Below are 14,219 nucleotides of genomic sequence, written 5' to 3' on the forward strand. Positions count from 1 at the left end.
GGTTATATTCACATGTAAAAGAATTAAGGTGGTGTTTTTTTTTTTTTATTATTGCAATTAAATTTGTATAACATAGAGGCTATGTTTCCAAGGTCTCTTCAATGGTAAAAGAATCTTGATTAATTACTCATATTTCTCTGAAACCTGTGGATGCTTTAACTTAATAATGAGTGTGCAAAGAGTAAAATTTCAAGCTTCAAAAATGATAAATGTTTTACAAACTCTTCTTTAAACCCTCTAACTCAGAGGGCAAATTGGCAAATTGGCATTGCAGTCTAATATTTGCATAATCTTAGTACTTCATCATATTTTTACTTGATGTGTCTGAAAAACCTAGGGAAAGATCAAGGCAGTAAGATTCAGTTATGCCTGTGACACTGCAATGCCAGGTAATTTATACACATCAGAATGCTACGTGATTCCATGGCCTGTACATTTGAGGTGATTTTCTTACAAGAATGATGTGAAGGAGTGGGATAATACTAATATCGGGCTTATTTTTCACAGCAAAATAATTTATTAGGTTTTGCTTCCAGGCTCATCAACTCTTCAGTCAGCATTCTTTCCACAAAAACAAACAAACAAACAAAAACAATGGCGACAACAAAACCCACACTACTAATCAATATGCTCAGGTGCTGCTCTTTTCATGGTAATCATTTATTAAGCCACTGAAAGGTACGTGTGTTATGTGAGCTAACTCACAAGTTACAAAAGGATTATTTGCTGGTTAAATACATGACAAAAAGTAGATATAATCTGGCAACAAATAGCAACATTGTACTTCCATTGTTTTTAAGAAACTTGTTATTTCCCAAAGGCTAAATTTCAGTGACCAGTAAATTGTGCAGAAATGAGTACTTTACACTGGTATCTCTGAATTGTGAATATTCAGTTTCAGCAGGAACCTGTGACTAGTTTTGCTTTTAGCAGAAGGAACACTTTCACACACTCAGTGTCAAAAAAGTAAGTTTTAAAGGTCTGGTGTTTATAAATCTTCTATGCATAAAGAGGTTTCTCTGTAAATAGACAGCTAGACTTTTGACTTTTTACCTGAATCGTGCTACTTACTGAGTTTTCTCCAGCAAACTCTATAGCGACTGGAATTCTTTGACCAGGAGTTTGCCTTCACAGATGCTTCTTTCTTTGTGAAGTCTTTACTTAACTCTTTCTCTCCCACTAGAAGCTGAAGGTGGGGGTAATTTTACTCGGTTACACTTACGGTTTTTATTTTATATCCTTTGCACATACTCTGTGCCCTTGCTGTTTTACTTCCTCTGAAAGGTTCACTTTGTATAGCTATCCATTCTAACTCATGTTCCTTTGAATTCAGTTCCCTAACTACTTCCTTTTGAGCTGTATTTGAAAGGACTTGAAAGTTCAAATCTTTTCTCTTTTCTCTTTATTCTTTTTTTTTTTTTTTTTATTCATTCATTTGTCCCTAGAATTTCAGTCATCTCAAAGTAGGTCCTGGCTACAATTCTGTAAGTCAGGGAATACAATTAACACACCGTTGTCTTATTTCTGTAAAAAATAAGTATTTTAATATAGTAAATTATTAACTGCCTTAAGTCTATTTCATTAAAAATTCATGCTATTCACTTTGAATCCTAATTCATATTGTTATCTTTATTATTCATAAAAGCGTATGCTTGTAACATCATTTCCTAAGCAGTACTGAACTATGTGATACAACTTCCATCAAAGCACTACAGATTTTCATATAGTAAATTAAAAAATAAAGAATACCTTCATATAGGGTTTTTTTTTTCTGTATTTTTAAGTAATACTGATCCATGGTTTTTATTTGCTATGCAATCCCTTTCCATTTTTCTTGATCCTGCTGTTTAACTACTCGAAACACCTCAGTAAAGTCTCTTTGGCTGACCTTTTTTCATTGCAATTTCTTGCTTTTTTCCTAGTATAAAATAAAAGGGAAATATTCTTGGACTTGCTCATAGCACATCTTTGATGATAAAGCATTTGCCACAAGAACTGTTATACTTACCATATGTGACATTATATCTTAAAAAAGAAAAAGGAACATGTTTAGTTTGGTTTTAGTTATATTTTATTTAATTATATCAGTTTATCCTTAACTCTGCCAGGCTGGATTTTCAGTCTGCTTGGACAGATTGATATTTCTGTTTCCGTTAGAGAAGAAATGCCTTCAGTTTTTAAACAAATGCTGACGAAAGTGAGGAAATACTAACACTGGCTTAGAACCAGCTGTCACTTATGTTTTGTATCATTCTTCACTTGATGCTGTCTTTGGTACTTCTGATTGATTTAGTGTCTGACCTATACTACAGTGATGTTTAATACATCTTTGCATTAATTCTTTGAAATGTTACAGCTGTGGCTTTCTCGTAAGACAAGACTGACAATCCTGCATCCTGCTCAGTTATTTACATCTTCGTGTCCCATTGCCACCTCCAAAAATACAAATAGTCCTTGACCTTTAAAGCGTTTAATTTTGCTGAGAAAAAAGATGAACAGGATCTGGAAGCATGCTCCCTGACACCTCATATTCAGCTCCAGTAGAATTTCTTGCATGCCATTATAGATAGGAGTGAGATTTCTGTTTTGAGTGACAGAAAGCCTGACTATACGCCCATGCTATTCCTGCCTCTTAAAGGTTGCAGAATTGCAAGATAATGTCAGGTTTAAAAAGCAGATTCTGCACAGCACATCTGTGGATCCACATAGGTAAGAAGATACAGTGCTTTTTCCTTCCTGTGGTTCTCAGTAACACTCAGAAAGTTTGGTTACAGAAAGTGGATTTGGTTGTTTTCTTGTGATACCTTTGTAAACCTCATAGGACTTTATTTCATTACTATCAGAAATTCCATCTTCCTCTCTTGGATAATCCATATTAGTAGAGTATTTTACATTTAAGGGTTGTTTGGGTTTTTGTTTTGTTTTGTTTTGTTTTAGTTTAGTTTGTTGTTTGTTTGTTTGCTTGTTTGGTTTTTAGTTTTTGGGTTTTTTTTCTGATTTCTTCATTGTCATTAATTGAAGTGGAGTTTGGAAGATAACTGACAATGATGATTTTTCTGACAGTAATTTAGTTTAACATTTAATTAGGGTTTTTTGTGGTTTTTTGTTGTTTTAAATTCTTGCTCAGGACATTTTAACACTGAAAAATGGTATTATCAATTAAACATTCTATAGCCTCATTCTGCTTTCAAATCCTGGTAAGATCAGTTTACTAAATGTCATTGGTTAACTGCAAAAATATTTAAATTTCAGTCTCCATGAACAGCCAAAATACTAATTTTATAGTGCTGTTCATTACTTGTGTTTTCTATTTTTTTAACAAAGAACTGTCTGTAACCAGAGGGTTTTTTTGGTATTTTTTCATTCTCCTTAAAAAAAAAAATTGCATTTTAAAATTATTTGTGTAAATACTTTTATTTTTTTCAAATAACTTCAGCGAGCATTTTTCAGAACCCTATTTTTTCACTAAAAGGAGGTTTTCAATTAAAAGTCTTGGCCTTATAATTCAATGTATAGAATTATTGTATGCAACTTGGACCTGGTTATACAGATTAAAATTCAATAGAGAAACAGTTCAGTTTTAGGAAATAGTTATCCATTTTCTTTGCCTTGATTTTCAGTGCCCAGCAGGAGATACATGTGTATCCACTGCCAACACTAAAATCAAAGGACATTGCAAATAAGTCTCTCTAGTTTATTTGAGAGCAAAGGTTTTCAATGAGAAAGGCCTGGTGGAAGGAAACTCTTCCTTATCTGTAAAACGATCCATCTCCAAAGCATTGAGATGACCACCCAAGCAAGTCAGTGATGGAAAGTTTAGATCTATAAATGTCTTCAGATTTGTATGTGAAATTAATCTACTCATAAGCCGAAGTCTAAAGTTTCACATGATGTCACTCCAGATTTTGATGTAGAAATGCAAACATAAATATGAAGAAGCATTGGTAATAATTAATAAAGGATTCAATCAGATATTTTATCCTAAAAATGTCAATTTCTGGTCATACATTTCAATGTGTGTTTATTTTCCAAAGTAATTGTACTGTATTTTATTTATGTATTTTAGGCACGGAAGGGGCAGTGTTTGGGCACTCTGTGGAGACACCCCATATCAGAGCAGAACCTTCCCAAGACCTCAAGTAGGTGTTGTTCAAAAAGTTGTTTTAAAAATCAAATATTCTCAAAAACAATTAAGTCTTGATCAAAATAAAATATCTGTATAGTAACCTATACTGCCTCAATGACTCATACATATCTAAAACACTGGTAGACTCCAATTTATTCTAACTAGTCAATAAAAAACCCACAAACTTTTATCACGCAAAACATAAAAAATATTACTCTTTATAAATTACTTGCCTCCTGTAGCAGAATCCTTGCTAAGTATACTTTTGCCAGAGATTGGAATAGTCAGGCATTTTTAAGGTCAGTTGACTACAGTAATGTTTAATAGCATTAGACCTGGATTTTCATTTTTCCTTATGAGCCATTACAGCATATGTAAGTCAAGTTCAAGTAAATAACCCAGATTTCTTCATCAAGTGGTGTTTCTGGGTTTTGGGTTTTTTGGAATACTACACACACATACTCCAAAAATCCATTACCAAGTGAAGCTACATTTGTAAATGTAAAAAAATCCAATTTTTTCTGTACATGTTCACAAAAGCGGAAAAATAAGTAAACAGTAAAAGATCAAGTCTAAAACTTACTAAAGCCTCTATAGACTGAGAAAGAGAAAATTAAGAAAGACTGGGAGTGAAAACTTTTTCTTCAAGTACATGTATGTGCACGGCAAAATACTGATCTGTAATTTACATGGATGACTAACACGAATATATGACATCCACAGAAAAAGTCCTTCCCTGTGTTTCTCTCGGCAGAACTAATGAAAAACATATAGACTTTGTTTCAATTCTTCTTTCATTTCTTAACATACACCTATTCCTTTACCTGCCCAGCAGTTTTTTACAATGAATTGCTACTGAAAAACATTGTTAAATGTTAAATGCTCTTCCTTATATTTGCAAAGGGATTTAAGATCGTCAACCGATAATGATATTGCTGAAATCATGTGCAAGAAGCTGCCCATGTGGGCAAGTTTGACCATTGTATGTGGGGTGTAAGAAGTAAAAGATTGTGTTTGATCCTTTACATCAAGAATGTTAAGGTAATGTGATGGTTTAGGGTCTTCCAGAAGATCCTAGCCATTGGATTTTTATCTTAAAATTCCCTATCGCCTACCAAGACTCATGTCAGTCCTTTGTTGAGAGTAGTTGTAAAGACATTTATTAATGATGACCATAAAGGTGGTATGGTTTGTAATCAAAGGGAATACAGCAGACAATAAACTTTTCTTTTTGGGGGAGTGCAAAAATTTGAGTAAGAAGGTGAAACTCATTCCACTGAAAAGAATGTGGAGACACTGCTTTGTCCACTTCTTTCTAATAATTCAGTAATAATAATGGAATACAAACATATGGTGAAATGATAATCCTGTGTCTTCTGGATTAATTTCACTAGGATTAAATTCACCTCATATTGCCTCCTATCTTTTAGCTTTATTGATTTACATGATTCCCATTGTTGCTTAATGTTTTCCAACTCCACTTCAGCTCATTTTTCCAAGGTGGAATTAATTAGTGAGAGTTCTACTGAATTTGCCATTCAACTTCCTGCCCTGTCATTAATACTGAATTTAACGCACACTTTTTATTTAAAAAATTTATGAAATAAAAACTCTTACTGTCTGACCAAGCTGCATTATCTTATGTCTAAGTGATTTTCTTCTTAATATATTCAGTCTGTATCACGTTCTGTATATTAGTCAGGATTCAGAGACATTCCTCTTTTAAGACGCTCAAGTCATTTTCATCTTTTACAAATTATGACAACTACAATTAGGACAGAGATTTCTTGGCTTTTGATATGAATCTTTCTAGAAGGTAACTTGCAGACCTTTTTAACCTTGTAGCTTGAAAGAACTATAAAAATTGTGGGTTTGTGTGATATTTTCTGACAGCAAAATAGAGTGACACTCATATCTATCCCTTTGAAAAATCCAGTTATCATATACCCTTTAATTTTATTTCCAATTATTTTTTAAAATCTGATTTTTTTTGTTTTGTAGGGTGTTTTTTTTTTGTGAGTTTGGTGGTGGTGGTGCTCAAACAAACAGGCCGGCAGTCCCTATACAACTTCCCCATGGCCTCGAGGCTACCTCTGTCACAGAAACAAAATGATACCAGAACCCATTTCCTGGTTTCAGGCCCAGAGATACAACTACATTGATATTGTAAAATAATTTTTATCCTCTAAAACAGAAAAGTTGAGTCCTAAATGACAAGCGATAATGGCCTTTGTCTCATGCTGCCCTCCAAATAGTGCCTGCAAATTGTCTGGAAGAGTCGTAACTGACTCTCAGTTAACTCTCAAATATGCCAGCGACTATTTAACTGCATAGATGATTGAGTTTCAGTCCTCTGGCCTGGGTTCCAGCACTTTTTAATGTTTTAGTATAAACTTAGCTAAAGTGTCCAGTAGACCATACTGTCAGTCCTAAAACTTTGTACAGTATTTTCCAAATTCCACATCCCTGTGCCTCAGGACTTTTGAAATTAACAGTAACATGAGACAGTAGAGACTTTGCTGATTTGACATTAAAGTTTGTTTTTTCAGTGGACACAGATAATTGCAGTTTGATAGCAAGTTGTAGTGCATAAATGCTAATATATTTGTTTATAAGAATACTTGTATACAGGGCTGAAAAATAAAAACATTTACATTACAGTATTAATTAAAACATAAATGAAACCTCATTTTTCATATTGGAATATGTATTCGTGGTCAAGTAATAAACCTCAGACATCCAGATGTGAGTATATTTATTTTTTTCTTTTTTTCCAAAAAAATCTGCTGGAAAACTATTCATAACCTTGGATATATGAAACAACTCACTACTGAATTGGAAACTGGAATTCTGAACACCTTGATTACTGGGAATTAAACTGAACTATAAAATTTGGGCTAAGATATTGATATCCACAAGGTTTATAGTGTTTGCCCCAAAAGTCCTGAGAATTTAGCTCAATCTATTCTGGACAGGGAGCCAGAAAGTCAGATTCATGTTACCTTGACATATCTAAACTTTGCCTCAGCCACTCTTTATTCTGTAGCCAGATTTTAAACTCTTCAGACAGAGAAGCATCTGTAATATTTGATATTTAAAAATGCTTTGTGTAAAAATAAAATTCAGTTGAGATTTGAAAGAATTCCTTCCGATGTGCCCAACCACTTTGGTCACATCTTTCTCATCTTACGTTTTCAAATAATAGCTGGTGAGATTTTGCTTTCATATAATGTTTTTCTACAATCCTTTGTGAAAGCTGGCAAGCTCTTTTGTGTCAAATCCCGAAAACTAATTAAATCTGACTTTCATTAGCTGGGATAAGCAGCAGAAAAGGATCATGCCTTAGAATCAGGAAAATTAATTATATCTTAATAATTTAATCTTCATATTTCTCTCACTACTTTTTCTCACAGGAACGCAGTTACGAAAACTAAGTTGCCAATATAATAAGTCCCCAAATATTGCTTTTAGACTAATAGTGCATTAAAACAGGGTGCACTAATAGGCACTATCGATGCACGAACGAGGCAGACAGTGGTTAAATGCAGATAGCTTTGCCCTCAATAACCTCCTTAATAAGGGGGGTAAATTACTTTGTTGTTGTTCTCTGGGGATAACTGCAAGATCAAATTTAATAGGCTTTTTCTCTTCTGTGTCAAGCCTTGCATACCATTGACTGTCAGCTAATCCTGCAAGCTAATGCTGGGCATAATGAGACGAAAATTGATCAAGCAACAAGGAACCACCCAAGCTAGTAGGATCCTGCTTTACCTCTGATAAGAATTAAAAATACACAGATCTTGCACAAGGGATCTGTTTCACTCAGAGTTGACTGACAGTTTGTAAGAGCCATCTTTTGTAACATTTAAGGGAGAAGATGCAGTAGAGTAAAAAAAACGTAACTTCCTTCTTATGCTGTTTTAGTGATGTCAAGTTCTAGTTACTTTCTCAGTATTTGTTTTTTAATAAAGTGGAAATATTTACTGTTTGTGTTTTTAGAATTAGTTTGGTGTTTAAACAGTTATTTCAGTGTTTGGGCCTGTGTATTGACAGAAACTTATTTTCTTAGTCTTATCCTTGGCTGTTTAAAATACGATTTTTTTTTTTTTTTCCCACATATATTTTCATGCAAAAATAGAGATGAGTGTTGTAAAAATTTGGACAATTGCCAAAAGCCAAGCTTATTGTTGAGGTTTTGACTGAGGGGTGACAATAAAACTGGGGCAGATGTATTGTTATTTTTCTCTTTCCCCGCTTCCCCTTTCACCCCTTCCCTCTCCCCCCTTCCCACTAAGGACAGGCCATCAGGAGGGAAAGAAGGACCAAGAGAAGGGAGTTGGAAAAATTAAAAATGTTTTACTAATGCTACTAATAAGAATAGAGAAAATAATACAAAATATACAAAACCAATCTTGAAAGTCCCAGCAACTGCAGAGCCAGCACCCAAAGTCCTGGATTGGACAACCAGAGCTGGATTCAGTCTCTCACTAGGTCTCAGATCACAGGGACGACTCGCAAGGTCCTCTCCTAATGTTGGCCATAAGAAAAAGGGATGAGATCCTCGTGATCTCCCACTTTTATATGAAGTATTCATGTGAATGGGATGTTATACTCTGTTGGTCAGTTTCTTGGTCACCTGTTTCTCATTGCCCCTCTCGCGAGAGGTGCATCCATGCTTATCAATAACTTCACATTCCATTGCTATGTTCACCAAAACTAAAAGGGAAACTTCTTTTTAACAAAACCAAGACACTTATATATTAAAAAAAGGGCAAAAGATATTGAAATAAATAAAGAAGAAAGCCAGTAATAAAAGGTTATAATTACCATTCAGATGGGACACAGTAGGAATAAAAGGTAACTAGGTATGGCTCTTAAACTGAAAGAATAATTTGCTTTAATTTTCAGTGATGATTATTATATTTGACATTGGAGAAGGGAAAAGGCTCTAGTGAGAACTGGGATATAAATGAAGAAAGTATTACTATCACAATAGATAGCAAAATTCATTGAGTTTCATGTGGTTAATTTAGGGTGCCTGATGATCTTTGTCCCTGATCTCTGTCTGAACTAAATGTGAAAAAAATGTCAAATAGCCAAAATTTATAATGAAACTTTCAAACTGGAAAATAGACACCGTGGGACTGATGGATTGTTAAGGGTATCATTTCTAGTGAAGTGGATGGAAAAAATTGGTGAGGAGCAGTTGCGGGATCTGGGGCTGTTTAGCCTTGAGAAAAGGAGGCTGAGGGGAGACCTTATTGCTGTCTACAACTACCTGAAAGGAGGTTGTAGCGTGGAGCATGTTGGTCTCTTCTCACAAGTAACAAGTGACAGGACAAGAGGAAATGGCCTCAAGTTGTGCCAGGGGAGATTTAGATTGGATATTAGGAAAAAATTATTTGCAGAAGGGGTTGTTAGGCATTGGAACAGGCTGCCCAGGGAAGTGGTGGAGTCACCATCCCTAGAGGTGTTTAAAAGACATACAGATGAGGTTCTTTAGTGCTAGAGTTCAGTTAGGTTATGGTTGGACTTGATGATCCAGAGAAATATTTTTCCTTCTATAAGGTACCTGATCTAGAAAATAGAAAATGGGTAGATCTTCTGTCTGGAGTTTAAGTATAGAATTTGATATAGAGCTGTATCTAAGGATAAATCAAAAGACAAGACAGAGAAGAGTGTATTTAAAGAAACTTTAAGGGGTATATAATAGGCATATATTGCTCAGATCCTTCCTTCAGCCTGTAGAGAGATTATAAGAAGAGTTTCTTCAGGAGTGATCTTATTTCTGGTTTTGATAACTCCCTTTGTGCTAAAAGGAGGTACACAGGTTTGGAAGCACTGTTAATCAGAAGATATTGAACACTAGAATAACAATATAATAAAACTCAATAGTGTGATGGTGAATATTAGATGAAATATTAGATAGAAATTAGCATTCTGCCTCTCAGATGCAAGAGGTTCTGGAATAGCCTTTCAAAAGGAATGAGAGGGACAATTAAAATTCTTTATTATCAGTGACTGGGTTATGTTTGCTTTATGATTATGCCATGCCACATTGTTAGGAACACACAGATGGGCTCCAAGCATAGCTGTCTCAGGCTAACAGGGTTATGACTGTAAATATAATACCCTATGAGTCCTATCTCAAACCCCATATAAAGCTTGGAGCAATAGAAAGCATTTGCACAGTGCTGAGTTAATGAAAAACAAGGCAACTTTACACTCTGCAGGTTAGTGTGAAGGCAGCTGAGTACATTGAAGCCCACTCAGGTCTAACAGCAGCTGTGGGCAGCAGGGTCACCCAGAGTGGCAGGGGGGATGCTCAGGTTTTCAGCAGCACCCTGCTGGGTGCTGGCAGCTCCAGTACTGCTCATTGCAGATGAGGTTGCCCCAGGGCTTTTACACCCCTTCCAGACCCAAGCTGCTGCATGTTCAAGAAATTCTAGTTCCACATAGGTCCAGATGAAGGATAGATACGAAAGCACATGCTTGGTTCAAGTGTTTCATTTTCACAAATATTCCGGGTAGAAGTGGTTTACTGGTTTTTGGTTTTTTGTTTTTGTTGTTTTGGGTTGTTGTTGTTGTTGTTTTAAAATGGAATTTGAACAACAGTCCTCAATGCTGAGGATGCTAGTGACCCCAGAACTCATTTCTGAAATGCTTTGGACTCTAAATCAAATACAGTCTTGTTACACCATACCTGCATACTCCATTTTGCTGTAGTTTTTCTAATAAAATGTGATTTGATATACTATTTCTAGTTCATAAAACTTGTACTATACATCATTGAGACCAAGTAATGCCACTGTAACAACCATAATATTTTCATTTCCTGTCTTTCTTATGATTTTAAGTGAATAGGCTTACTACTGCAACAAGAAAAATGGATTTTTTTTTCATTTGAGCAACATTTAATTTCCTTAGTCTTTCCTTATGCTAAATTTCTCTCCAGAGGTTTTTTTTTTTACTCTAGTTGTTCTTTTTCCACTTCCTAGGAGCATCTACATTATCTATGCCACTCTTCAGACACTTTCCCAAGAAAACAAGGCTTCCTAATTTTGCTGTCTATCTATTCTCTTCCCTCATCTCCCTGATAATTTGTGAAGCAGATATGTAGTTTCATCCACGTTTGAAAGGCAAAAGATCCCTAAGTTTCTATGTGTTTTCTGTAAACCAGTGCCTAACTAGAGATGCTTATATGTTTCCATAGGAAAATCAGCTGGAATTATTCGTATTTACTGCTGTCAGTATTTACATGGCCTCAGACTACCCTTAACTTCTGATGTATTTTGCTTTGTGGTCCAGGTCATGGTTATAGCACACAAAGGACATGAAGTTTCTAGCCGTGTTGTGTTTGTGGGTGCAGAAGGTATGGTTTGCGTTCTTGTCCTAGCACCATATTGGACCTAGACAAAGGGTTTGAAGCCCGTACAGGTGAGGAGGTAGCGTGGATGGACATTGTATAGTGGGTAGTTACAGGGAATACACAAGCTTGTAAAACTATTAGTTCTGCAGTTCCCCAAACAGCTCCTGTTGCTTTTACCTATAATTGTACAGAGAACTCCAGAGATACCCTGAGCAGTGGAGAAGAATGAATGATTTTACATGTCTTGTTCTGCAATTTTCCTTCTATCTTAGGTTGTATTTCAAGAGAGACTTCACTCTCTCTTGTTCTTTCCAAAATGGTGCTTGCCATACAAAAGTGACTCAAAGCATTCAAATTCAACAAGCATTTAAAGATTTTTTTCTTTTCTCCTTTTCTTTCTTTTTTTTTCTTTCTTTTATTTTTTTTTTTTTCCCTTTTTTTGGTGGGCTGATTTCTTCTTGGACTGTTCAGATACAACCCAAGTACAAGCCACTGGAGTGTATTCCACGCTCACTGATTTGCTTATTCTGCAGAGGTTGAAGCAGACCTGTCAAACGAATTTCAGCAGAATAATTTTACACATGAGATGCAGTTTCATCAAGATAGGGATCAAAACCATGTCACAGTTTATCTCAGCTAAAATATAACAATTTATATCACCCTAAGGCCCCTTGGGGAAACAATATTCAAAATATCATTGAAACATTAGAGGTGGTCTGGACTGTCACTTACTAATCACAGGAAGCTTATGGTTTTCAAACCTGAGAATATTTTATGTCAGCCAGTTCTCATGTGTTTCCAGTAGTTCAAAGAGCTGAGTTCAGCTCTTCAGCCTCCCCCAGGTACCTTACGTTCAGATCTTACTCTTGACGGCCACTTGAGCATTGTCTGTGGGCACGTTGCTTCCTTCTCTTTCTGACAAGGTAGATTTCTGTTTTAAGAAAATATATTCTGAAAGACAACTCAGGTAATAGAACTATAACTGGATGGAAAATAAACTTCATGGAAGGATGTTTAGTGGAGTGGCAGGGAATGTGTAGAATGATTTCAGGTCAGAAAAAAGTAAGGAAGGTTATAGGAAGTGGAGTATTTTGGGTGGAATAAGGGTAGGTCTAAGATGTCGGGACTATGAGGAATCCTTTTCCCATTTTCTTAAGGGACTGTTTTGGATTGTCTCATTTGCAGATCTTTGTCTTACAGCCTGAAATTTTAGAATTTCAAGCATGTTGTGATATTTCTCTAAGAAATGAAGTTTGTATTCTAAACCTTACTTTTCTACTCATTTTCTTGGTTTTTCAAAGGTGTGAGTTTTAGGGGACTTTACATTCTAGAATGCATGACTTTTTACTACCAGAGATTTCATTAGGTTTTTGGTTTCTTATGTTCTTAATATTATTTCTAATTTTGATTGTTTTCCTGTCTTTAGCTATTCTGGCTATGCCCTCACCCACTCTAAGAAACAGCCATGCATTAAGTTCTCTTTAACCTTTCTCATATCACCTGCTTATTTTGTCAAGCTCTTGCTTTAAAAATTTTCTCTCTCCAGCACTCCTCACCTTTCCTTTATGTTTCTTCACTTTTTCTAGTCTTTTAATGACATAAATGAAAAACTCTTCAATGACATTTTATTCCTTACTTTTCCTCCTCAGTAACTAATATTTATATATATATATATATATATTCTCAGAAGAGATCCTTGATTTCCCTATGTGTGGAAACTATTTTTCTGATTTATCATCTGTGTCAAGTAACATTAAAATATTCAGATGTTTCAGTTGCTACTGTGATAATGCAGACCCACTGAACTGAAACCAGTGGCATGCACAAGGCAATTTTAACTCTAATTTGAGTTCAGTGAGGTGATTTCTGGGTTAACGAGAATTCTAGGAGCTATAATAAGGGCATCCTGGCACATGCCAAAGTCAGTGACATGCAAAGCATGGACGTAACATGAAATGCTATACTGAATACCATTCTACCATTCTAATTTAAGTCAAGAAAGTTTCTTCTCTGTTTAAGCTTATTGTCCATAAGTTGCAAAACTGGATATTGGGAAAAAAAAAAAAAAAAAGAAGTCTTGTTGATATTTACTGGTTTAGACCATTACCTATTGTGTACAACATTTATTTAACTTTCTCTTACTTAAGACTCATGTTGTGAAGTGACAAAATACAGAGGCAAATTGTGCCTTTAAAGGTTAGGTTCCAAAATAAATCAGAGAGAGCTTCACAAGAATATATGAGACTTTTTTTCTCGATAAAAGATAGCTAATATTTTTATATAATAACATTCTCAGAGTGATGTCAAATGCAGCTGATCAAATATCCTCTGAATAATTCCAGTATCTTAAAAAAAAGGATTCCAGGTTTTTTGTCATCATGATCATAGAAGTCTCTGGTTATTCTTTCCAGTTATTCTGGTTATTCTTTCTATACTACTGAAGTTTGCAACCTGACTTACAGGAAACGGGCTGAATCGAAACCCCGATTTTATCCAGCAGCATCAGTGTTCAGTGGACTCCTTTAAGAACTCTTGGTCTCACTGGAGGACTCTTGAAATCAGTTTCCTTAAGCATTAGGGCAGTCAGCTGTTCTTTTAATAATAAAAGTAATTGAAAGAATATATATTTTAAATTGTTTGGGTTTTATGAAAAACAATATTTTCAAAATTATTTTTTAAGAAAAACCTCTTCTTTCTAATGTGGAACAAAATAATTTCACTTGT

At 35.1% G+C, this 14,219-nt stretch overlaps 1 protein-coding gene across 3 annotated transcripts in view; it reads left to right on the forward strand.

Annotated features, from left to right (window-relative positions):
• Window positions 1–14,219, forward strand: part of SGCZ (sarcoglycan zeta) — a gene marked incomplete at both ends in the record, with an annotated part of 440,910 nt that overhangs the window by 409,202 nt on the left and 17,489 nt on the right. For all 3 annotated transcript variants that reach the window (XM_082050805.1, XM_082050807.1, XM_082050806.1), the window contains one exon: window positions 4,067–4,139. In XM_082050805.1, coding sequence (XP_081906931.1) covers window positions 4,067–4,139 — 73 coding nt within the window. The remainder of the gene's footprint in view (window positions 1–4,066; window positions 4,140–14,219) is intronic.

This window comes from Streptopelia decaocto (assembly GCF_964273445.1).
Source record: "Streptopelia decaocto genome assembly, chromosome: 4".
NCBI lineage: Eukaryota > Metazoa > Chordata > Aves > Columbiformes > Columbidae > Streptopelia > Streptopelia decaocto.